Raw genomic sequence first — 27,233 nt, 5'->3', positions numbered from 1 at the left:
GTGTGTAACCTCTGCCCTGGCCGTTGAGGCATAGATTATCAATTCACTAGGTAAGGCATTGTATCGTGTGATTGACTATGAAACGGGGAGATTATACACTATTTTACTAGCATGCCTTAATCCAACTATTGCCACGTGGTCATGTGAATGCGGTGTTTATAACGTGGTGTCGCAATATCATGACCACCTGTTTCTCTCACTCTGATATATATACATGGAACCGAACAATTCCGCAATGGCTCTCCCTTGCCAAACATCACGGGGCATTAATGAATTAACTAACTTAGGACCATTGTTGTGGTGCTACGGATAACTGTGATATCACAAAATGAAAAATTAGGAAACCACAAGTTGGTACATTATTTATATTCTCTTGTGTGTATGTGTCTACGTCTGGTAACTACTAAGTACCTGACGAATATTGTGGTCCACAAATAGGGACTCTCTGATTTATAGGGATGTCCTATACCAGACACATAATAATCTCTATGTTGTTACGGTTTGTTACTTTTCTCTTCTTATCCTCTCTAGGTTGGACGATCATTTTAACTACGAATAAGTAGGTACCTCCCTTCTAGAGGGGGATCGATAATAATGATTTAAGTGTGGGGTAGGCTTATAACCCTTTGGTCCTGAAGAAGCGTCACGGATCATTTAAAAACCATAGAGGCGCGAAACATGTTGACCCGTTTTTTACTTCACTTATATACACCAAGCTACTTGGGTACATTATTATCCCCTAGTAGCACTAACCTATCCTGGTTTTTTAACCTGCCAGGGGAGTCTATTTAATAATAGCGGTTTTGACATCCCCTAATCAGTTTTAACTCACTTCAGTCGCACACATCACAAACCACCCCAAATGGACACCATTCCACTCATCAAACAGCGGTAAAACTAAAAGATCTCCGCTAAAGTGACCCATCGGGCGACCCATAGGGCGTTGCAGCACCGGCCCGACAAGGAGCACCAGCCCGATGATGAAGCATGACACCCCTAAGGGTGTGTGATGGCAAGAAGAGACAGTCCTGTTGACTGACCTTAGTGTCCTGTCTAGAACATAGATATCTCTTTCTTGTCTCTCTTTTAGGAACAGCTACCCCCCATTTGATTAGATTATAGTTTCGGAGCACGGGTACTGGACCTTTATTTGCTCCTAGTACCCCCTTCTCTGTCCTTTAATTATAACATACAAACCCACCTAGTCAGAGAACTTAGTGATGGTTGCCAACTGAGAAAATCAGATGTTACATATATTTTTTTGCAACATAATATACAGCACACTTCAAAACAATAAGTGTATATATATTTTGTTATAGATACCAGAGCCTAGGCAAACAGTTCCAGACTAACTACACCATACCTTAATGCATGCACTCAGAGTGAAAGAAAATATAACAGTGCACCCAAATGCCCTTGGTTATAGAGCAAACATTTGGCCTTCCCAAAGGTATTATCACGTCTACACAAATATAATAGTGCACTTTAGGATACTCCAGGAACCTCTCGTAAAATAACTGTGGGGTCGATTCACAGAACTATTCTGAGACAAAAGTCTAAACTTACTAATTTTGGTATTCACACAAGGCATTTAGTAGTAGTAAAGTTAGGATTTTGTCTTAAGTTAGGATTTTTTCTAAAGACCAATACTTAAGACAAACTTACGTTTAACTTAAGTTTAACTTAAGACAAAATCCTAACTTAAGACAAAATCCTAACTCAAGACAAAATCCTAACTCAAGACAAAATCCTAACTTTATTACTACTAAATGTCTTCTGTGAATACCAAAAGTAGTAAGTTTAGGATTTTGTTTTAGAATAGTTTTGTGAATCGGCCCCTGTATGTTGAGCAATGTTGCACAACACCGCAACTAAAAAAGGCCAATCCTCCTGTGCCTGTGACTGACAACTTGGATGATGAAGAATTTCAACCAAGGTAACCCCTCCAAACCCAGATCATTATGCAGTCAGGGCTTCAGAATAAAGTGCGCGCCATACAGGAATCACAAACAACTACTTTACAGGTAATTTTTTAATGCACAATAACAAAAAAATCTTAGGAAAATATTTACCTTTATCAAAAAAAGCCCTGTTTATTTACAGGTGCACATTAGAATAAAGGAAACGAATACCAGCCCTGGCATGTACTCAGTACCGAAAACAAATCAGAATACAATAAATAAAAGAAAAAATCGAAATTATACCATTTTCATAACAAACAACATTATTTACTCTGATGTCTCCTCTTCACTCAGTGTTAATGGCACTCTCAGTAGTGGTTGCAATAGCTCCTTCCAAACTCTGGCTCCTCGTAGCGCGAGTTACTTACCTTTGGTAACAATATATCTGTAAGAAACATTAGTAGTGATAGATTCCTTACCTTAGAATTGCCCCCAGGCGTCAGACTGGATCCGGAAAGTTTTCGTCAGCAGTACCCCTGCGCGTCAGTAGGCGTCGTCGTGCGGCTCCGCGTGCGTCGTTGGTGCCGAGATGACGTCGCTGGAGCTACTTAGATGCGCCCACGCGCGCGGACGTCAGTTCTGTAGACGACTTTCCGCGCCAGGAACACAGAGCCATGCAAAAAACTGACCACTGGTGCCATGAAACTAGGGCCCTGAAAGGGATGACCTTAACCCTAGAAATCAGTTCGCATAACGGGGAGGATGGGTGGGGCGGTAAGGAATCTATCACTTCTGTTTCTTACAGATATATCGTTACCGAAGGTAAGTAACTTGTGTATCTGAAAGAAACACATAGTGATAGATTCCTTACCTTAGAATAGATACCCCAGCACTACCAACCCCGGTGGTGGGTCTGCGAACCAAGATCACACCAGAAAATCCTGGAGAACAGAACCGCCAAAAAAGCCATCTCGCTGGACTTGGCTGTCTAGGTAATAATGCTTGGTAAACGTGTGCAGCGTTGCCCACGTAGCTGCCTCACAGATGTCATGCAAGGGAACTCCCCGTCCCAAAGCAGTAGTAGCTGCCGTCGCCCTGGTAGAATGGGCGCGCAGCCCCACTGGAGGCTCCTTTTTAGCCAAAGAATTACAAACCTTTATGCACAGAACAACCCTGCGAGAGATAGTCCGCTTGTGCACGGCCCTACCTTTCTTGGCGCCCACGTAGCCAACAAAGAGCTGGTCATCCACCCGTAACTGTTGTGTGCGGTTCAGGTAGAATGAGAGCGCACGGTTTGGGTCCAGACGGTGGAGCCTCTCTTCCTCTTTTGAGGGATGCGGAGGCGGAAATAAGGTGGGCAAAGTGATGGTCTGCCCGATATGAAAGGCAGTAACAACCTTTGGCAGAAAAGATGGACGAGTCCTTACAACCACTTTGTCCAGATAGACAGAGAGAAAATGAGGTTTAGAAGAAAGAGCCTGGAGCTCACTCACTCTTCTGGCAGAGGTGATGGCCACCAGGAAAGCGGTCTTTAAAGTGAGAAGATGAAGAGGACAGTTGTGAAGTGGCTCAAAGGGAGCACACATCAGATATGTCAGAACCAGGTTCAAGTCCCACTGAGGCATTATGAAAGGTACAGGAGGGAAAAGATGAGTAATGTTTTTTAAGAATCTATTTACAACAGGGGACTTGAAAAGGGAAGGCTGATCTGGAAGCCGTAAAAAGGCTGAAATGGCCGAGAGATAGCCCTTGATAGTGCCCAGAGCAGAGCCCTGCTGGGCCAAAGAAAGGAGGAATAAAAGGACCTCTGAAAGAGGGGCAGAAAGGGAATCCATAGCCTATGCTGTGCACCATGCCACAAACTTATTCCACCGGCAGGTGTATACCGACTTAGTGGAGGGACGCCTGGCTGCCAAGATTACATTACAAACTTCAGGAGGCAGGTCAAAAGACGTCAACTGCCGCCGTTCAATCTCCACGCAAGGAGGTGGAGACTGGACAGGTTCGGGTGAAGGACCGTCCCGTTGCTGCGACATAAGAGCCTCCCGAAGAGGCAGTCTGATCGGGGGATCGATAGCTATGCTGAGTAGCTCGTGATACATACTCTTCAAACCCAGTCCGGAGAATCAAGAATGGCCCGGTCGCACTTGATCTTCTTCAGCACTCTGGGTAGAAGTGGTATAGGCGGAAAGGCGTATGGTAGACCGCAAATCCACTTGCGACGAAAAGTCTCGCCTAGCGAGTGCCGCCTTGGAAATTCCAATGCGCAGCACTGATGACATTGCGCGTTCTCTTCAGTGGCGAATAGATCTAACCAAGGCTCTCACCACTGGTGAAAGAGACCTTACGCCACGTCCGAGTGCAGACGCCATTCGTGATCCATCATGCACCGGCGGCTGAGTTCATCCGCCCTGGCATTCAGAGAACCTGCCAGGTGTTGAACCACCAGGGAAATGCTCTGATGTTCCAGCCATGTCCAGAGACGCAGAGCCTCCCGACATAGGGTCCACGACCCCACCCTGCCCTGTTTGTTGCAGTACCACATGGCGGTGGTGTTGTCTGTGAACACCTGCACTACGCTCCCCTTAACAGAGGGAAGGAATGCCTTCAGTGCAAGTCGGATCGCCCGAAGCTCCAGAAGGTTGATATGGAGCCAGGACACCGCCGGAGACCAGAGTCCTCTGATCTCCGCCTCTCCCATGTGGCCACCCCATCACAGAAGGGACGCACCCGTCACCACTGTGTGTTTCGGTTGGGGAAGGGAGAAGGATCTGCCATTGACCCAATCGGGATTCGTGAGCCACCACTGCAATAGTTGTTCCGTGCCCTCCGAGATCTGGATGTGATCGGACAGGTTGCCCTGATGCTGTGCCAACTGGGGCTTTGCAGTGGACGCTGTGGAGGTGGACTGGCCCCCAGTACCGCCTCGACTGTTCCTACGTCCGCGGCCGTGTTGAGGATGTTGCTGCGCAGGCCTGTGGCTCTGTGGAACGATCGTGTTGGGGTACCCCTTCCGTGGCCACAAAAGGAGCGGAAGGCGGAGGAGGGCAAGTGGCCGACAGGACCAAGGACTTGGCCGTAGCCCGTGAGTCCTTAAAGCGCTCCAACGCACTATCCGCTTTATTGCCAAGAAGGCGAATGCCATCAAAGGGCATGTCCCATCAAGGTGTTCTGGACATCCCCTGAGAAGCCAGTTGTTCTCAGCCAGGCGTGGCGCCAAGGCGCCACCGTCATGGAAATCGCCCTGCCCAGCGAGGCGGCGGTATCGAACCCACAACGAAGTGAACTTCGCTGCGTCTCTCCCAGCTGCAACAGCTTGGGAGAGCACTGTCCATGCCTCCTCCGGACAGTTGGGCAGCACCTGCGCAACCATATCCCACAGAGAGCGGGAATAACGGCCCAAGAGGCATGCAGTGTTCACCGACCGCAGCCCTAAGCTGGCAGATGAAAACAGCTTCTTGCCAAGCTGCTTCAGCTTCTTGGATTCCCTATCCGGAGGAGCGGAAGGGAACGCGCTCTGGGAAGTAGAGGCATGGACAACCAAGCTCTCGGGAGTGGGGTGTTGGGAGAGAAAGAGGGGGTCGCCCGGAGCCGGGCGATGGTGTCGGGCCACGTTCCTGTCCACAGGAGCCCCTGTGTTGGGCCTGGACCAAGTGCCCAAAAGGACGTCAGAAAGTGCATCATTAAACGGCAGCAAGGGCTCCGAAGAGGTAGCCGCTGGCTGAAGCACTTCTGTCAGGAGGTTAGTCCTGACGGCCACTGTCGGGAGTTCGAGGTGGAGGGCCTCGGCTGCCCTACGTACTACCACTGCATAACTGGCTCCCTCCTCTGTAGCCACGGTAGGAGGAAAAATGCATGCCAAGGTCAGGTGAGGTGTCAAGACCACTGGCATCCCCCAAATCCTCTGCCCAGTACGGATCATAATCACACTGCTGTGTGAGAGGGTCCTCAGAAACCCTCCCAGTCCTCCCCTTCCTCCGGTGTCTGCGAAACAGACTGAAAATAAGGAGGACGCCGAGCGACGCCGATCCGGCACCGTGTCTGGTTCAGGGCTGAAACTGGGGACGGCGTCGTCCCGAGGAGCGGGAGACATCGGAGGTGGTGCAGGTGAGGTCAACGTCAGTGGAGGTGTTATAAGGTCAACCGGCGTCGACCGGGGTCCGATCCAGGAAGGTCCTGCGGCGCCGGAGCGGCCGGCAATGGAAGGACAGGACCTCTAGTCGGGCCCGCTGGGTCCGTAGGCGCACTGGCGGGGCCAGATGGCCCAAAGAGTCAGGCCATGACAGCAAGAAACTCTTGCACCTGAGCAGGCATCGCCGACAGACCCGGAGAGGGTGGGTTGGCCGGCGGCGACTTCGCAGGCTCCGCCGGAGCCCTGTGGGTGGCACAACCTGCACCCATAGCCGCGTTGCGTGACGGACGAGGGAAAGTCGAGGAGCGACAACGCTTCTTCGACTTCTTTTTGGAATGCTTCGACTTACCTGACCCAGAGTACGAAGACTTAGATCCAGAGGAACGATGGTGACGGCTCTGCGGCCGGTCCCTCGACCTCCCACGGGACCGGGACTGAGCGGCACGGAGCTGACTGCCGGTCTTCCAGCAACTTTCAGGACCGCTCCCGCAATGTTTTCGGCGCCATGGCTCGGCAATCGGGGCACGACTTGGAGTCGTGGTCGCGCCCCAGGCAGTAGAGACACACGTGGAGTGGGTCCGTCACCGACATCATGCGGTGACAGTCCCCACAGTTCTTAAAACCGGGCATCCCTACGATACCAGGAATCGATCAACTTGAAGAAAATGAGACAGAAGGCCTCGAAAAAACTCAGCCAAAAAGTGACTGGGGGTACTTGCTTTTCCCAGATCTGCGCTTGTCGGCACAGAAAAAGAAAGAACTGACGTCAGCACACGCGGGCGCGTCTAAGTAGCTCCAGCGACGTCATCGATGCATCGACGATGCCAACGACGCACGCCGAGCCTACCGACGACGCCTACCGACGCGCAGGGGTACTGCTGACGAAAACTTTCCGGATCCAGTCTGACGCCTGGGGATACGATACTTCTAAGGTAAGGAATCTATCACTACGTGTTTCTTTCAGATCCAGTTATTACTGCCAGTACAGGAACACTACTAAGATTAGAAGTCTGTTGCTTCCCTCAACAACAACTTGCTCAAAGCATATGGAACATGTACTAACCCCCTGGACACATCACCACTAAAATGGTGTCTTGAAAGCTCTTCTTCCAAGAATCTCATCAATCTGGCATGCGTAACTAAACCATTGTATCTCAATGATGATCATCATAATTATTCTGCTGATTGTTCATTGAGATACGCCAGCACTAAGAAAAGTTGTTACTTTGGCACCCTCTCTGGCAAGTTAGTTAATGGAATAACTGACAGTTCACAGAAGGCGCTGTGGTATTTAGGGAGCTAAGTTGGCCTCTTGAATTGTCTTCTTTTTTCGCTAGACCTCGAATGAGATGACACTTTAACAACAATACATAAACCTGAAACGCACTCTTCCTGCAAGTAGGATTACTCTTCCCCATGGAAGGTCATCCCCAGTTTACTCAGGACTACCTTCAGCAGGGCTTCGCTGTGACCAGTTTTGAAAAAAAAAAGTTTTTCCTTAACTGGAGCGTGTGTTGCAAGGCAGAATTTGTTTAAAACAGAAAGCCTGTGTGCTTATTGACTTTCCGAGTTGCATAAAGTAAACGGGGTCCAATAGGACCCTGTTCCCCTACTTGGCTTTTCTTCCTGTCAGACTAGGGGTCGCAAGAACAGTGCCAAGGGTCGCAATGGACAAGCCAGGGGTCGCAGAAGCGACCCCTGGCGACCCCTAAATGTCATCTATGGCAGCCGCAGATGTAGCTTGCGGACCTCTGGGGGTACAGTCGAGCCAACAATGGAGAATTTGGAGCAGGATTGGGAGTTAAGCTAAGTCGCCCAGAAAAATTTGGAATTTAGAGAAATAGAAGTAGATCCATATCTCTTGGACCTAACTTTGTAGAATAACCATGAGGGAATGTATGATGATACAACGCGTACCATCACAACGCGGTATGTTACATTGCGGTCTTGACAACGCAAGTCGTTACATCGACTTGTGTTGGAGGGCGCTGGATTTAGGAATAGTGTGAATTACTATTCCAACTCCAGTCTACGTACAGTAGGGAAGGTCCAACTCCAGTCTATGTACAGTAGGGAAGGTGTTGGAATAGTAATTCACACTATTCCTTAGTCTAGAGCGCCCTCCAGTGCAAGTCGGTGTAACGACTTGCGTTGTCAAAACCACGATGTAACATACCGGTTGTAATGGTTGCTTGGTAAAGGATGTTTTCCCCCATAAGGTCTTGTTGTCCCAACAGACAGACCTCTTAGGGCAATAGTTGTTAATAGCATTGCACTGAGCTTTCAATCAAGTAATCACTTAGCCCTACTGTTAAGCGATTTCATAAACATTTTGCCATCAAGATGACCGTTAAAAAACTACACAACAGAAATATAATTCTACGACCTACAAGAACTTCAATAGGCCATAACATCTCCAAAAAGGCTTGTAGAATAGCATCTCATATTGGAGGATGGGCTGGCCTATCCAAAATCCCCTCACTTTTCTCGCATTTGGGAGGTAGTTCCTGATTCGGAGGATATTATTTGCAAGCAGAATTCTATAGTAAATGCCTGTGAGTCATCAGAGCTGTCCATTACGGCTTCCCCTTTGAGTAGCAAGGAAGATTATAAGAGCAAAATCGAAATGGAGCACGAACAAAATGGGGAAACTTCCTCCCTGGATCAATACACTCCATACACTCATAAATATCGATATAGTCTACCAGTCACATAAGTGTATGCTTTTAAATGAGAGCAATCACTTGCCAGAGGGACTATGTTCAAGTTTCAGAAGCCCTACATACTTTTCAAAGTATCTTGGAATCAATCTTAAAATTACTAGAAAAAAACAACCCTAACCTCAGATCACATATTGGAATCTTTATTTGAAATTATCTTGGAAATATCCAAAAATACTGATAAGGTAGGTGACCTTAGAGGCACCTTCTCTAGCGTTGGCCACTTTAGGAGTCATTTGCAAACCCTTTTTGAGACCAAAGGCCACAGTGAGAACCACAAAGATGTTCCAGTAGGAATACTTTCTCTCGCTAAATGTGTTATAAAAAGAAAAAATAGCAATTTGACAATCAAATGTATTCTCTCAGGAACTTTTGTTCTCCTAAGACTACCATTATCGATGATCAGGAAGTTGAGACACCATTGAGCGACCCTTGACCATGCCACCAGGCAGGTCGCTCCCCTCACCGTCACACAGCCCCCCTGTGTGCCCGCTGCTGCTGCCGCTTGCAATTAGATTTGTGCCCCGTAATTGATTTGTGCCCGCTTTTGTTCCACGACCTACTGGGACCTACTCGACACCAACGCCCCAGACGTCGCCTTCCTAACGGAGACCTGGCTGAACCCCTCCTCGGCACCCGACATCGCCATAGCCATCCCGGAAGGCTACAAGATCACCCCCAAGGACCGCACCAACTGAGTAGGAGGAGGAATTGCCATCACCCACAGACACACTCTCAAAATCTCGACAGACACCGACGACACCCTCCGCACCGCTGAACACCTGCACTTCCAGATCCACACCGAACCCAACACCACCCTCAGAGGCACCCTCATCTACAAACCCCCCCGGACCCCGACCGCAGTTCAGCGACTCCATCGCCGACTTCATCAGCACACACGCCCTCGCCTCCACGGACTACATCCTCCTCGGGGACCTGAACTTCCACCTCGAGAACAACAACAACTCCAACTCCTCCACCTTGATCGACAACCTCGCAACCTCGGACTCAGACAACTCGTCACGACACCCACCCACTCCGCCGGCCACACACTGGACCCCATCTTCTCAGCAAGCTCCCACGTCTTCTTCAACCGCACCACCGAACTCCACTGGACCGAGCACCGCTGCATCCATTTCACCTTCCGGAAACCCACCACACACCACCGCACCCAGCAGATGCCTCGCCGCAGCTGGAGCCAGGTCACCAAGGACCAGCTAACCACCGCCCTCGCCCAGAGCCCACCCGCAGACCCGACAAACCCAGACGCCGCAGCCCGCAACCTCAGACAATGGATCGACGACTGCGCCAATACCCTCGGCCCGCTCAAGAAACCCCCCCAACACCCACAGCAGTAAGAGAGCCAGCTGGTTCACCGAAGACCTCCAGGCCTCCAAGCGACCCTGCCGAAAACTCGGAATAAACTGGATCCGTGAACGAACACCGGAAAGCTACACAGCACACAAGAACGCCACCCGCAGACACCACCACCTCATCAGATCCGCCAAAAGGACCTCCTTCAAAGACCGCCTAGACAACAACGCACACAACAGCAAAGAGCTCTTCAGCATCGTGAAGGAACTCTCCAACCCCAGCTCCAACACCAACGACATCCCACCGTCACAAGACCTGTGTGACTCGCTGGCCACCTTCTTCCATCGCAAGATCGCAGACATCCACGACAGCTTTGATGCCGTCACCCCCCCGGCAACCACCAAGACTCCTGCTCCCACGACGACCACCACCCACACCAACCACCTGCTCGCCTGGACCAACATCGACGACGACAACACCATCAAGATCATGAACACCATCCACTCCGGTACCCGGAAGACCCCTGCCCACACCACATCTTCAACAAAGCCAGCAGCACCATCGCACCCCATCTCCAAAAAACCATCAGCATCTCCTTCGAGATAGCGACCTTCCCGGAGAGCTGGAAGCACGCAGAGATCAACGCCTTACTCAAGAAACCCAAGGCGGACCCCAAGGACCTCAAGAACTTCCGACCCATCTCCCTGCTCCCGTTCCCGGTGAAGGTCATCGAAAAGGCCGTCAACAAACAACTGACCAGCTTCCTCGAAGAGAACAACATCCTGGACCCGTCCCAGTCCAGGTTCCGCAGCAACCACAGCACCGAAACTGCCCTCATCGCCGCCACCGACGACATCAGGACCCTGCTTGACAATGGAGAAACCACGGCCTACATCCTCCTGGACCTGTCAGCCGCCTTTGACACGGTCTGCCACCGCACACTAAGAACACGCCTCCACGACGCCGGAATCCAAGAGAAGGTCTTGGACTGGACCACCACCTTCCTCTCCGGCAGAACTCAAAGCCACTGAGATCATCTGCGGCGTACCCCAAGGCTCATCCCTCAGCCCAACGTTGTTCAACGTCTACATGGCACCGCTCGCCCACGTCGCACGACCTCAACATCATCTCATACGCCGATGGCACCCAGCTGATCCTCTCCCTCACCAAAGACCCCCACATCGCCAAAGCCAACCTCCACGAAGGAATGAAGGCCGTCGCCGACTGGATGAGAAACAGCCGACTGAAGCTGAACTCGGACAAGACGGAGGTCCTCATCCTCGGACCCACCCCCTCGACCTGGGATGACTCCTGGTGGCCGACCGCACTAGGAGCACCCCCTACACCCACCGACCACGCACGCAACCTAGGGGTCATCCTCGACTCCACCCTCTCCATGACGAAGCAGGTCAACACCGTCTCCTCCTCCTGCTTCAACACCCTCCGCATGCTTCGCAGGATCTTCAAGTAGATCCCCACCGAAACCAGAAGGATGGTCACTCAAGCCCTCGTCAGCAGTAGACTGGACTACGGCAACACACTCTACGCAGGAGCCCCGGCCAAACGCCTGAAACGGCTCCAACGCATCCAGAACGCCTCCGCACGCCTGATCCTCGACATCCCTCACCGCAGCCACATCACACCCCACTTGAGAGACCTGCACTGGCTCCCCATCAACAAGAGGATAACCTTCAAGCTCCTCACCCACGCACACAAGGCACTCCACGACACCGGACCAGCGTATCCTAATGTGACTACTGTGATTGTATGTGATTCCTATTACTGTGTTCAAGCTTTCAATGACAACTTATTCTTTTGGTCTCAGAATGACTATCGTGATTCCAAAGGCAGCACAATTAAGCATAAAATGCTTTGGGTTCGAGTGGCAGATCTTAAACAATGTCTGCCACTCACACACATTATAGATTCTCTTGGCCATCAACGTGTGGGCGCGCACGCTGTCGGCAAAACCTTGGCTAATGAAGCAGCCAAGTCTGCAGTAGCCACGTATCTAGTTGCAGCCGTTATAAGATCCTTGACTCAGATTGATAATGACATCTTGGCAGCAATCGCTGCTAAGGAGAAGGGTGGTAATTACCCTCAAGGGTTCCCTTCAAAGTACTCTTGTCATTTAAGTCCAGACAAGGTTCCATATGTCAGAATTAATGATGTTGGTGACAAGTTAATTCCCAACACTGACTGCAGACTGTCATTGATAACAGCTGCACACGAGGGCATGGCTTCGGCGCATACTGGAGTATCTGCGGCGGTTTCTATTTTGCAGCAATGTTACTGGTGGCATGGTTTATATAAACAAACCCGTAATTATGTGCTTTCATGTGACATTTGTCAACAGATTAAACCATCTACTGTCACACGACCGCCACTGACAACTCTGCATTTCCAATAGGCCTTTCGGCTGTGTATATCTTGATCACTGCAATCCTTTTTCGTCAGATATTGCTTATAAATACTTCTTAGTTGCAGTTGATTTGTGCACACGTTTTGTGCATGTTTGGCCACAACGCAGTGCTGACGCTAGAAATGTCATAAGGGATTTGCGTGTCTGTGTGGGAATTTTTGCATGTGGTACCTTCCATTCTGACCAAGGTCCAGTGTTCGTCTCTAAGGCATACAAGGATGCAATGGGGTCATTGGGGGTGCAGGTGAAATTTTCATGTCCATGGAGGCCTGAGGGCAAGTCAGTTGTGGAGCGAATGAACCATGATTTAAAGCAATCCTCAACAGCTAGAGTCTTAGGTACTGGCAGGAACTGGCTAGCCCACTTGTATGGCATACAACGTGCACTTAATAATCTCCCTAGAAAATCTCTGAGTGGGCGGACCCCGTACGAAATGCTCTTTGGCATATAGATGTTTGTTCCAGACCTTGACGGTCTAGACATGGCGGCAGCAGTTCCAACCTTTGACAAAGATAATCATTCTACTATGTTACAGGACTTACAAGAACCAGAGACGGTTTTGCAAAAGAACATTTGTCCTCTGCCACTGATGCTGTACTACAGATTCCGGTAGTTGGCTGGCTATCTAAAGTTGGAGAACTGGTCCGTGAGAAGGTGGAAAAAAAAAAAAGAATTTGGCCCCTCTTATCGTGCACCGGTTCCAGTGCTTGGCGTGAAGGGTACTCGTACAGTCATTTTACCACCACTTCCTGGTCGCAAAGACAACAGATACATCTCAGTGGACAATGTCAAGCTACAACATCTGGCCGATTCTAAATAGCATAACACCTGCTGCTTTATGTCCAGCAATTTTAAGGAATCCAGTGCTTGATATATCCGACACTTCACCAAATGACACTGCCATCAAGATGGACTCTGTTGCTAATCCCTTGCTCATCTCACCAGCGTCTACCTGCAATGTTGAAACAGAATATGCTTATCCAACTGGTGGGTCATTACAAGGTTTGCAGACAACTACACTCAATCAGTCACGTTTTTCTTTTGACTCCACTTCCAGCTCATCATCTGGCCCTACAAAATTCAGTATTTTTTTCTCATGGTTTAAACAAACTTATTTGGTCCCTCCTTGGACATACATCTGGTTGGTGCTGATCCTGATTTTCCTGTTCATGTCCATTGGGTTTGTGACCGTTTCTTTCCTTCTTATCAATGGTCACTACCTACCAGAACAGTTAGCTGTGGAGTTGGTAACTGGAACTTTGGCTCCCCACTCGTCTTCTCACATCATGATACGAGACCAGACTTTAGGTAACATCTCCGCCTTTCCAGTCGCTGATGGCATAGTCTGGGATGCTGTGGATTTCCAATTTCATGGTCTGACAGAGGTTATTAATGTACCAAATGTTCTTCGTGTGTCAATGGGTGATGTAGTGAAACAGAACATATGTTCAGATGATTGGGATGTGCAAGCAATACAGTCTTTGTTTTCAGATTTGAAGTATTATGCTGCCTTTGATGCTGAAGATTTGTATTTAAATACTGCAAATACTGCCTATTCCTATTGTTACCAGTATTTTGGACATCACTACCTGCTGAAAGCTAATACATTTAGAAATGTTTTTAATTACACACAATGGGAACATTGCCCCACTCCAATGGAAGGCAACTCCAATTCCCTATTAAAAAGGTTTACATATTTTACAGATTTTGACCGATCCAACCCGGCATCCTTTTATTTTAAATGAAACATTAAATCACCTTCCAAGGTGATGGTAACCCACACGAAATTACTAAATTCTGAATCGTTTATCAATACGCTGTCAGTTGGCGGCTATGAACATTGGGAGGCCACCATTGATGTGTGGGGTACTAGATCCTGGCAGGTTTGTGGCACTGAAGCTTTACATCGCGCGTACCTCATCCCAACTCAAATCTATTCTTAAATGATTCTATTTATCAAACTACCTGTTTTGGTTTAGCCACTACAAAACAGATTAATGTCCCTACCATTCCTAACTTGGCTCTATATCAGAACTGGAGCATGCATACTAATTATTCCGTTGAAGAACTGCAAGCATTATTTCAGAATGTTACGTTTAATGTCTCTAGTTTAGACCCACTAGGATGGTTAGTTTGGCAGACGAATGCTGATGCCTGCAAACTACATTTCCATAACATAGTCCCTGGTTACAAACAGGATAGACTAGATCCACGTTTTGCGGATACACATTCTGTTACCACGTATTCTGTGGGAAAATTATGTCAAAACTGGTTACGACACTCGTCCCTGTTGTAAGTAAACTCGATGACGCGTGAGGCTACACTTACTTGAGATCGCCGTTCACACGCACGGCAACAGACCAAGATTCGGGATCTGGTGTTTGGACTCATTTTGACACCGACTTTACCTACAGACCGTGTGGGTCGGAACGATCACCACACTTGAAAAAAAACTGATTACAGGACTCAGGAGCCTTGAAAAAGTCACGGGGTAAGCCCCTTGCTGGCGACGAAACACATGTTGGCTTGTAACCTGTATAAAATACTGAAAACCAAGGAGAGAAAAGAAGAATAAGAACAAAAGAAACACATTTTCAATATCTGTTATACTCATTTGACTTACTGTGGCTACTGCTGTCATACCCTTATACTTGATGTGTGCTGGGGTTTTTGTTTTTTCTATCTATTTTAAGGAACAGCTGAGATGGTGTACTGCTATTGAGTGATATATTGACAATAGGCTCCATTTGGCATAATTGACTCCATCTTGTGTAACAGACTCCATTTTCTGTGCTTGCACGTAGCTGCAAAGTGGGATGGGCATGTTTTTGCTCTTCACTTGTTTTTAGCTCCTCACCGGTCAGAGTGAAATGGAACATGTTTTGTGGGATGCGTGCTTGGTACCTTTCAGGGAATGTGCAGAATGTACAGCTCTGTCTCGGAGTCAAAATATGGGAGTCTGGCAAGCCTCCGTCTTGACCTTGACACAGACCAGCTCTTTTTTTTCCAATGGAAGGTGGCGAGGTTTCTAGAATCTTCGCCTCACGTTGAGTAATGGTATTAAAGCTGGAGGTCTTCGGGGAGGCAGGTAGAAGCTCATCACAAAGTAGACATACTGCTGTGAAACAGACGGAACTTGGGTCCCGATCAAACTCCTTCCTGGGCTGTTGAAGGGCTTCTCCAGCTTGAGTTGGCAAGGATGTTGCATGATCGATCGGTGAGGTGTTCCTTACTTTATGTACATCATTTCTAAGTTTCTGTGCTCTTTGCTACATGTATATATGCTGCATTTTATTCTGGTTTTGCACTCGAATCACTTGAAATTTGGGACTCTGCATTAACTGATATATGTTGCCTCCCTTTCTAAAATATTGAATTAATAAACATGTGTGTGTCACTTTAAATGCACCTGAATTTGTCTTCTGGCCTCACCTTAAGATGGTGCTGGGTTTTGTTTTATCGCCTCGTCTTTTGGGAGTGCTGTTTAACGTGTGTTGTTTAAAGGTGCAGTAGTGCATTTGCCTCCTTTTAGGAGTGCAGGGTCCAGGTGTGTCTTATTGTGTCAAAATTACAGCCCTATAGATGGTATACCCCCAACAGGACATTTCATTCCACTTCACTAAAAACTTGGTGGTACCAGCTTTTCAGGAGACCCCATAGGGTGGTAAAAGCTTCTTCAGTTCCACAACTCGTTTGTGGAACAGCATGCCATTAGATCTCAAAACAGCCCCATCCCTTGCCACGTTCAGGAAATCCCTAAAACCTGGCTTTTCAACTGGAAATAGTAGTTTAAAACACCTTCCCGTGATCTTTTATCTGAAATAGGAGATCAATATCCACCTTCCTTTTTTGCAACTAGCCCCAAGACTCCTCCGGGCATTTGTTTCGCCCTATATAAATACTCTCATTCATTCAATTACCCTCTGCTTGTGAACACTGTGCTGCTAGGCACTCCTGCAATGGATGCATGCGTAACCTGACATGTAGGACTATAGCAATGCAGAAGCTTATCATGCCAAGGAGGTGCATGACATTTCTGACCTTTACCCTACGATCTCACTGAAAAAGAGGGAGCAGCGTTTGGAAAGCTTGGACCCTTGGAGTGCCGGGGTATGCTTTTCCTGTGACAGAGTTGAGTATGGCCCCAAGGAAAGGGTGGACCTGAAGAGGTTGGAGATGAGATTTTGTGGTATTGATGGTAAAGTCTAGGCTGTGTAAGAGATGTATGGTGACTTGTGTGTGTGCTAGGCACTACTGTTTCGTCACACTCTTGATCAGCCAGTCATCTAAGTAAGGGAAGACGTTGACGCTGGTCCTTTTGAGGTGAGCGGCTAGCACAGAAAGACACTTTGTGAACACCCTGGGAGCTGTGGTTTCCACAAAGGACAGCACTTTAAATTGATAATGCTTACCCATTTACCACAAACCGGAGGAACCAGTGATTTGCTGGGTTGATGGGAATGTGGTAGTAGACGTCCTTCAGGTCGAGGGTGGTCATGAAGTGTTCTGGCAGGTCGTATTTGCAGAGGATCCTTGGATCGAGAATGGGCCTTAATATAGGGAGCATACACCTTGGCTGCGGTGTTGTGGCGGCACGGGTTCTTGCTGAGTGGTGCGTGCATCTCCTCTTGAAACACATGCTGATGTTCCAGGGACAGTTTGTGTCTGGAGAACCCACTGGTTCAAGGTGATCTCTCTGTCCAGAGGGATACAAACCCTTGCATTTCTCCTCTAACAGATGTTATTGGGTCAGGGGCAGGGTAAGCGAGCCACTGTTTTGCAGGTGTAGCCCCTTTGAGGGTTGCGCCTCTGCCCTTGCTCCTACCATTGTTGTTCTTGTACCCTCTCCTGAAATAGCCCAGGTAGGGTGACTGTTGCCGTTATTTCCTGGAGAAGGAAGTGGATGCCTTCGGGTGGTGGTTTTTAGCCCCTTCCCGATTCGGTGAGCAGCGAAAGGAGCTGAGGGCAGATGGTCTCTGTAGTGCCCCAATGGCCTTTGCAGTCTCAGTGCTTTTCCAGCACCTGGTCAACTTGTGTGCTTTACAGGTGAGCCCCCATTAAAGGACAAGTTGACCAGATGCTGCTGCACTTAAAGCCAGAATCACGCAGCCAGGCATGTCGGTGAAGAAGTATACTAGTGTGAATGCCCCAGGAAGGGGTGTCTGCTGCATCAAGGGCACACCAAATGTTGGAGTTGGATATAATCTTACCCTCTGCCACAAGCTCTTGACCCCTCTTTCTGTACTGGTCTGGGAGCAACACCTCCATTACATCCCAGTGTGCCCTACCAGGAGAGTAAGCCTACGGACTTGGTGATATGCCGATGCATAGCAGACTGGGCTGCAACAAGTTTTCCTGCAGAGTCTACTTTTTTAACGCTCTCTGTTGGGATGCGGCGCATCACCCGTACCCCAGGAGTTAGCACGCTTCCGGGTGGTGTGTACCACCAGGGAGTCAGACCCTAACTTAAGGAGGGGCAAAAGAGGATGGTTTGCATTTCCTGTTGACCCGCGGAGTGATCATTCAGTCCTTCACCTGCTCTTCATAGATATCAGGACAAGGCTTAAGCATCCCCTTCATCATTGGTAGATATTTAATCGAACTTTGAGTGGAGAAGAGGGTTTCCATATGTTGTCATCCTCCTGCTGTAGATGCATTTCCACCTTCCCTCTGTAAGACTTCATGATATGAGGTAGTATCATCCGGTGGGGATTGCTTGGCCGGATAAAGGTCAGTATCCCCCAGGGTTTGACATCATAGTCATCTCATGGGTCGTCCTGATGGTGTAAGTCCAAGGGCATGTCAGATGGGTAACATGTAAACCTAGGGCAGTCTCCCATGAAACCAGAATGCGGGTATACTGGAGGAAAATCAGAAGGTGGGTATACTGGTGGTTATGGTTAGGGTGGTGAGGAGGAGGTAGAGAAAAGACAAAGGAGGAGGAGGAGGAGAAGGGTGAGGGGGAGAGAGAAAGGGAGAGGGTGAGGGGGGGGAGAGGGAGCGAGGGGGAGAGGGGGAATAGAGAGCGAGGGAAATGTGGAAAGGGGGAGAAGGAGAGAGGGGAAGAGGGAGAGAGGGGAAGAGGGAGAGAGGGGAAGAGGGAGAGAGGGGGAGAGGGAGAGAGGGGGAGAGGGGGAGAGAGAGGGGGAGAGGGGGAGGGGGAGGGACAGAGAAAGAGAGAGAAAGAAAGAAGGCAAAGGTGATAAAGAGGTGCCTCTATGATGGGGCGTCTTGTGTGTTCGCTCCGAAGGTGGATTCTGTGCTTCCTCAAAGTTAATTTCCTCTTAGGAGGAGGCGGAGCTAGGATTCGTCCTGTCTCAGGATAGATGTGGATGCGGTGGACAAAAGACAAAGCCCTTGCAAGGGGGACTCCAACGGACCTCGATTTGATCAGTTCCTGTTGTGGGAACTAGTCCCCGCCACACAAGTATCTCATAGTTTTTTTCGGCACAAGTGCGGTAATGCTGGGAGATAGGATTTTTGTGGATTCCCACAGATTACGGAAGTTTCTATCACAGAAATGTGAGGAAAATGTATGATTTCAAGCATAGTTTGAGGTTTGCACGGCATTGTGGGTAAGAAAAACCTCATGGGATCCACACAAGGCACACTACCTTGGAATCCCCTTGTTGTCTAGTTTTGAAAAATGTCAGTGGTTGGTAAGTGTTCATGGGTGGCAGCCAAGCACAGCCCCAAAACCTGCAGCTACCCCTATTGCTGATCTCTCCATATAGCACTTTAGAGCCTTTTGTGTCAAGGTCTCTTGTCTCACCCACACAAGTGAGGTACCATTGTTATCTGGAGACTTGGGGAATGCTGTTTGGAGAAATGTGTGTCTACTTGCAGATTCCAGAGGTTTTCCTCATAGTCATGTGAAGAAAGTGTGTGCCTTTACTCAAAGTTTGCAGGGCATTGTGAGTAAGAAAATATTGTGGGAACCACAAGAAGGACACCACCCTAGACTGCCCCGTGTGTCTAGCTTCCAGAACTGTCTGTTTTCCCACGTGGTAGCCTACCCACGGCCATAAGGTGCAGGCATTCATAATTGAAAGTGGGAGTATATTGTAAGATAGCCACACTCTTCTAATTCATGTGTAAAATCAACACCCAAAGGAATTAAATGTCCTCTTGCTTGCCATTGGGATGGGATTACTTAGTAGGCAGGGGACCAGAAAGACTGAGGCGTTAGGATGGAGGATGGGGCGGAAGTTAGGATGGGCCACCCACCCCATTTTTTTAAAGATTGCTGCCATACAGTGGTTTTTCTGATCCCCAAGGGCAAATTGGGGGATACCTCCTCTCTGCTCCTTGGGGTGGGGGGGCGCAAAAAGACTGGTTTGCACTTTTAGGGTGGGGGTGTGGCCCGTACCAGAGTACAACAACCACACTTCTTTCTTTTGCCCAAAGGCAAAATCTCTGGAGCCCCCCCCCCAAAACCGGAGAAATTCGTGGACCTCAGCCAGGCGTGGCGACGAATTCCCACCGTGGTCGCAATTACCCTACCTAGCGAGTCTGTTTTGTCAAGCCCACATAGTATCGAGTACCGTGCCGCATCCCGCCCCTCGGCAAGAGCCTGGGCAAGCCGCGTCTGGGCCTCCTCCGGACACTGGGGCAGCACGTCCGCCACCGTATCCCACAAGGAGTGGGTGTAACAGTTCAAAAGGCACGCGGTGTTGATAGACCGCAACCCCAAACTAAGGGAGGAGAACAGTTTCTTCCCAAACTGTTCCAACCTTTTGGATTTCCGATCGGGGGAGCGGACGGGAAGGCGGTCTGGGAGGTAGAGGCCTGGATAACCAGGCTCTCAGGCGTGGGGTGCACCGACAGAAAGCTGGGGTCACCCGGGGCGGTGGCACCGGGCCACGTTCCGGTCCACAGGAGAGACTGTGGCGGGCTTGGACCAGGTGCCCGTCAGAACGTCCGTCAGTGCTTCATTGAACTGCAGCAGAGGCTCCGAGGAGCTTACTGGCGGTTGAAGCACTTCAGTGAGGAGATTAGTCCTCCCGGCCACTGCAGGGAGCTCCAGCTGAAGGGCTTCAGCAGCCCTGAGCAGCACCACTAAATAGGTAGCACCCTCCTCGGTAGCCACGGAGGGAGGAGAGATGAAGCCAGTGTCAGGGGAGGTGTCAAGACCACTGGCATCCCCCAGCTCTTCTGCCCAGTCCCGAGATAACTGGCACAGCTGTGCCAGAGGGTCCTCAGACCCCTCCCAGTCGTCCCCGTCATCCGACTCCTGGTAGACAAGCGGAAAGGTCAGAGCTGGGTGGTAGATGAATCCGTCATCCATCGGCGACGGATACGGCGCGGCTCCGACGCCGGGCCCGGACCGGGACTAAACCTGGGGACGACGTTGTCCAAAGGCGGCGCCGGGGGCGGCACCGGAGGGGTCGGCGCCGGCGGAGGGGTCGTAAGGTTGACCAGTGTCGACCGGGATCCAGGCCTGGATTCCCCGGGGGCCTGCGGCATCGGGACCGGAGTCGATGACGGGGCCGGAGCCGCCGGCTCGCTAGGCCCCCCAGTCGGAACTGCGCCACGAGGAAGTCTCGGATCTGCGCCGGAGTCGTGTCGGGCCCAGGGACCGGAGGGCATGGGGCTGGATGAGACTCTTGCGGCTCCGACGGAGCCGCGTGGGTGGTGTCACCCGAACCCTCAGCCGAGTCGCGCGACAGGCGAGGGGAGTCAGAAGAGCGATGATGTCTCTTCGACTTCTTATTGTGCCTCGACTTACCGGAATGCGAGGACTTGAATCCCGACGAGCGGAGCCGACTGCCGGATCTCGAGCAGCTTGCAGGACCGCTCCCGCCTAGCTTTCGAGGTCAAGGCCCGGCAGTCGAGGCACGACTCGGCATCATGGTCGGCCCCAAAGCAGTAGAGACACCGGCGGTGGTGATCCGTGACTGACATCAGGCCATGACAGGCGTCGCATGGCTTGAATCCAGGCATCCCTACCGGCACCAAGAGTCGAGGTCGACTAGAAATTGGAACCAAAAGAGTTCAAAAAGGTTAGTCAAAAAGTGACTAAAAGGGTATGCTCTTTCCGGATCTGCGCTTACTGGCGCGGAAAAAAGAAGAACTGACGTCAGCGCGCGAGGGCGGCATCTAAGTACTCCGATGACGTCATCCCGGTGATCACGACGCCGACGGCAGACGCAGAGCCGCAGACGACGCCTAGCGACGCGCAAGGGCATTGCTGAGGAAAAATCTTTCCGGATCCAGCCTGACGCCTGGGGATAGTCTAAGGTAAGGAATCTAACTAACGTGCTTCTTTCAGATAAATTGGTTTCTTGTGGGCATGCAGTATGTATCCCAGGTTAGCTAATGTGCAAGAGTACTCTGTGGCATTTCACATAACTCCCTAACCCCCTCACATTTCACATAAGTAGGTTATATTTCAGGCCCATTGCATGGGATGTCTACATATGCGAGGCTTCGAGGGCACCCACATCAGTTTCTCCGCATAGGAGAGGTTCCACTTCCACCCCACCACTAGTGTCTCCATGTATCCGGTTGTCTCAGTACACAGACTTAATAAATAAAAGATATCAACTCTTTTACCCTCCTCTGCCCAGAGTAAACACATGTTAACAGTCTGGCACAGTGCCTGGCCATTACCCCTCCTCAAACTACTCAAATCTCAGTCCACCTGATATGGCTGAGACCGAGTGACTAACTCTATTAACTATGCGCAGTAAGACCCTTCTCCACATAGGTCTCAAGTGTATCAGCCGAGACCTTATGTCGAGACCAACTCAAGCTGCCATGCAGTGTCCTTTGAATTGAGTGTACCATTGTCAAGGATACCTAGATAAAAAAGCATAATGTCAACAAAACCCACAGATTCTTTAGCATCAGTTGCCGAGACCCCCGCCACCCCAAAGCCATACAGCTTTCAATTGTTAAAAAAAGGATACAGACACTTCTAGGTGACATGCATAACTCTGTAGATATCATCCTCATCCCTGTTCCCCTCTCAGCATCATTCATGGCGTAATGGCACTGTAGCATCCATTTCATTCCTTTCTTATGTCCTTCACCTCGCTAGAGGGGTAACCAGCCACCAGGTACCAGGTTCCCATGGACGTTGTGTCCTCCTCTGCCATCAGGGTGCCATCTTCTTGCACCAGCACCCTACAGGTCCAAGGATCCCCCATGGTCGTCAAATTGGGTGTTCTACAGGGCCCCTGCTACACACGTCCTCCTTTTTTCACAATGCCAATTGGGGGAAGTCCCTGGTCCCGCCACAGCACATCCCAGAGTTCCAGAAGTATGTTTTATTGTGTGCCATGACACAGAGGCATGCCTGGTAGAGCAGCCTAAAAGGCAAAAGTCAAAGGCTTGCAGTTTTTGTAACATCAATAAAAGTCTTTATTTTAGTTTGGCTGCTCCTAGTATCGTCCGGGTAGATTGCAATGTAATGGTTGTCGTAGCGTACATGCAGTGGCTGCTGGTATTTAAACGGCAGTGGGTTGGGGGAGGGAATGAAAAAAAAAATGAAACACTTCCATGTGTGCCGCCGCCACCTCTCGGTCCTCTTCGCCAGCTTCCAGGACTCCAGGGCAGGTAGCAGGAAGCACCTGGCTCCCCATAGCCAATCACAACGCTGCAATGCAGCGTTGTGATTGCTCTGAGCACTGTGGTTTGTCGCTTGACCAGGGAATGGGAGCCTGGGCATGTTCTCCACCCAGGCTGTACTGCAGACTGGGTGGAGAACATACAATGTGCGAATGACTGTTTGGCCGGTCGCAGACGGCTGGCCAAAGCCTCGTGCACACTTGGAGTGGACAAACCACTCCTTTCCTGCCCTGCTCTGTGAGCAGAGAAACCCCGCCCCTACCCAGCTGAGAAACGATGGAAAAATAAAATGATAATAATAATGAGTTATTATCATTTTCCTTTTTCTTTTTGACCTGCTCAGTGGGGCTGCCCTTGCGTACATGTGCTGCCTCCCTGGCCACTTTCGGGATTGCGTCCCTGTGTTTGTAGTTAAATATTATCATTATGATTGTCCTGGGAGGAGCCCCCGGAGGAGGCCTAGACATCATGGCATTGTGCACCAGCTCCCGAGCAAACACTGGTGACAGGCGCTGTGGCCCCAATGATGTTTGTATCCAGTCCTTGGTGAATGTTTCTGGTACGGAGCATTCAGCTTGCTCTGGGAATCCCAGCAGTGTCAAGCTGTTGACCTTGAGGTGCCCTCAGCGTCCTCTACTCTATCCTCTATCATCTTTGTTATCACAGACATTCTGTGCACTTGCTCTGTGAGCATTTACACTTATGACTGCAGGTCATAACTCTGGTGGGCCTGGGGGTCGTGCCGTGGGTGTACTGGGTGATGGTGTTGGTCTGTAGAGCTGTGGCATATTTATCTTTGTCCATCCTTGCAGCAATGTCCCAGCTCTGCCCCACGATCACTTCACAACACTCTTGGGGTCCCCAGGGGCCGTCATTAATGTCAGTATGCAACCCACCTCGACTGTAATCACCAGGGTGCAACCCCCCCCCCCCCAGCCAATCCAGCACCCCAGGACCCACCCCGGGTCAAAATAGCTAGGGCACCCAACAATTTTCCACTCTTGGCCCAGGGCGCCGGGGTACAGTGGCCGGCAACAGGGGTACAGTGACCGGTCGTCCGGTGCCTGCCTCCGCATGGACATTTCCAGGAGCACTGCTGCCAATCCACCTCATGGCAGGACCCACCACATAGGACTTAGCACCATCACCGGAGAGCAGAGGCAGTGCCCATTGGTCACTCTGTGTCCCCACCAAAGCAACACCATTCAGTTATGGCACAGGGGGATTACAAAGAGACTCTAGCCATAGAGGTCTTTATTGTGGACAGGATTATGCAGGATGTTTGATTGGGGCAGAAAAGCTTCCTAAGAAAGCATCCGATAGGCCATGTTGCCTGGCCACGCTCCTTTCACAACAAAATTAAATCAGTACATTTCTTTAAATTCAAGAGCAAGCGAAGGATACATAAATACCTCTGCAAGCAGTGATAACCAACAATGTGGTAAAGTGGTAAACAGATCAAACAAAGGTTTATAAACTCATCTGCCTAGTAAACAACACAGAAAAGTGAAAAGCATTGCTGTGGAGAAGCAGCATTTGTTGCTCTATTGAGTCAATCACAAAATTATACGTGCAGCATTGGAAAGTCTCTAATGCTAGGTTTAAACAGTGGGAAAAACTACAATCTAAGATTGCTAGCAATTCTGTTTCTTTTTAAATATTTACCACAATTCCTGATAAGTAATTTGTCTCAACAAAAATAGTGTCTATTTGTGTTTATGAAAAACGTGATCATAGATGTGTGAAAAAGATAAATATTTATTAATTGGATGAATTTTTATTCAGCATGATTTAAATTAGTGCTGACAATATGCCAACACGTACATTATTTATAAATGTTTTGATATCCTGATAAAAAGTAGAGCAGGCATGCAAAAATGAATTATAGTTCTGACATAAAGATGTCAAATTTATTTTTATTTATTTAGAGAACAAAATGTGGATTGATGCGGGGTGTGGGGGGGGTGGGGGGTGGGGGAGATTTGAAGAAAAGGAGATTTTAGTTAAATGAGTGCTTAATGGGAAATGCTGGAAGCTTTCAAGTGGTCAGAGAATTAGGGTGGTCTGTGAATCAAATTAACCTGCAAAGACGTATTTGAAGCATAGAGCAGGTGTTTGAAGTTGCTTCCGCTTGAACATGTCAGCATAAGAAAGATGGATGCAGTGAGTTTTAAAGCTGGATGTAATTGTGATGGCACATGCCATGCAGATAGAGGACTTTTTGTGAATGACTGCCCATCACCTCATTTACTTCTGTAGTTATGGTGAAGTATTGCGTAGCCATCTGGGATTAATTCAATGAAATCTACAATAAACAAGTCCATCAGGTTGTTGTGGGTGATAAGGTCTGCTATATGACCAGTGTAGTGGTATTAGTGTTCGGGAGATGTAGCTCGTATACGTGATGGGTTTGGTGGTGCAGGAAAACAGACCTCATTCTGTGTTTGGGTTTTGCTATAGGGATGCATCAGTTGAGGAATCAGGGTTAGAATGCATACAGTGACATGGGAATGGTGCATCCAAACAGGGCTGCCCCCAGGCAATGATTGTTGCAACTTGGAGAGTTTATTAATTCTAGATTTTGCATATACCCTACATATTTTTTTTATTCTTTGAAACTCCACATTTGAATGTAACAAATACAGTGAAAAAACATCACAAACCTTGGGACGAAGGTGGTCCTGGAGTTTTTGCATGTGCTCTACTAGGCCTTACTGGAAGTGAAGGTGGCGGAACATCTGGCATTGTGGGAGACGGGCAAGGGCTGGAACGGGGTGATGAACTTGGGGAAGATCCATACGTTGAACATGCGGAAGGTTGTAAATGTTGAGGAAGATATTCTTCTATTTCAGCACTATAGTCGTCAACCTCACCTGCAATATACAGCATTGAACATGATGTGGTAAATGGACTTTGCAGAACAGAACTTTACTCAGCAGTTTAGGCGACGTCATAGCAAACATTCAATAATCTGTGATGCAAACAGGCAAGAGTGGTATAATTTCTCCCAAACTTGTGGCTACTGCCCGATCAGCAAACCTTCATTGCTGTATTGGCAGCGCTCCTTACATTACAGAGATCCTCACCAGGCAGGCAGGGTCCTCTGAATGGAGTGGATGGTCCTTCGGCCTTAACTTTTTACATTTTGTAAGATGCAATTAATTTATTACTCTATTGTGTAGACAACAAGTGTGCTTCTGATTTATGCTACTCTAGAAAACAGACAGTGGCCACTGATACAATTCACCACATATATATTTTCAGCAGCTTGAGTACATAACTTCCTGATCCCAGGATTTAATAATGATTTCAGTAGTGGTGAGTGGTAACAGACATCTGCCGAAAACCTGCCCACGCCTACTCACTTCTGTAAGAGACTTCCATGGGTAGTCTTACACATTCTGACAATATTGTGTGTATTAGAAAACAACTCCAGGCATGTCAGGCACATTTCACACGTGGGTCCTGGCAATTTACGACTACTTTGAGGCTGCATTGTCAGGACCAAAAAGATTGGATGGGCATAGGAGTAAGTTAGATGGAGTGAGGAAAGCAATAGACTCTGACTCATGGAAAATAGAAGGAGTAAAGCAGGTAGGGAAAAGGAAAGTCACAGGCGTGAGGGTACAGCCACCATGCAGATTGTTTTACTCATTACAGTCTCCACCATAGAAGGCACAACTGTAACGAGTGAAACAAGCACTGGCAAAGCTAACAGGGTTCACTTGAGCGAGAGCTATTGGTTTTGTCAATGTTGCACAGCATTGTGGGTGCTATGCACCATGGCTTACATTCCAGAACAAAAAAGCAATATGATGTGGCCAGCACTGACAGCTTCAAAGGGATTGTTGTTAAACTTTAAGACATATTGCACAGCAGCCCGCGTTGTTGTGCAATGTTTTGAAAAACACTGACAAAGCCAATAGATCTCTCATAGGCACAACCTTGTAGTAAGCGTCTCTCAGTAGAAACGATCGTAAAACACACCAGATACTCAGGAAGGCTTAAAATGTAGAGAGGTTTATTCCAAGAACAGTTGACCCACGACGTGCTCTATCCGTAACCGAGTCTTCATCTGGATGTCACACAGAAACATTCCAGAATCATACAGAGTCACGCAGAACACTCACATGAATTCTACACCTTAAAGCAAACACATACAATATAAAGCA

At 49.0% G+C, this 27,233-nt stretch overlaps 1 protein-coding gene across 7 annotated transcripts in view; it reads right to left on the bottom strand.

Annotated features, from left to right (window-relative positions):
- Window positions 1-27,233, bottom strand: part of SYNJ1 (synaptojanin 1) — a 683,220-nt gene that overhangs the window by 80,953 nt on the left and 575,034 nt on the right. For all 7 annotated transcript variants that reach the window (XM_085623112.1, XM_085623114.1, XM_085623109.1 and 4 more), the window contains one exon: window positions 25,725-25,934. In XM_085623112.1, the coding sequence (XP_085479238.1) occupies window positions 25,725-25,934 (210 nt within the window). The remainder of the gene's footprint in view (window positions 1-25,724; window positions 25,935-27,233) is intronic.

This window comes from Triturus cristatus, chromosome 8, assembly GCF_964204655.1.
Source record: "Triturus cristatus chromosome 8, aTriCri1.1, whole genome shotgun sequence".
Lineage (NCBI taxonomy): Eukaryota > Metazoa > Chordata > Amphibia > Caudata > Salamandridae > Triturus > Triturus cristatus.
Note: the sequence above shows the minus strand (reverse complement) of the source record. Positions and strands in the feature narration are given on the sequence as shown.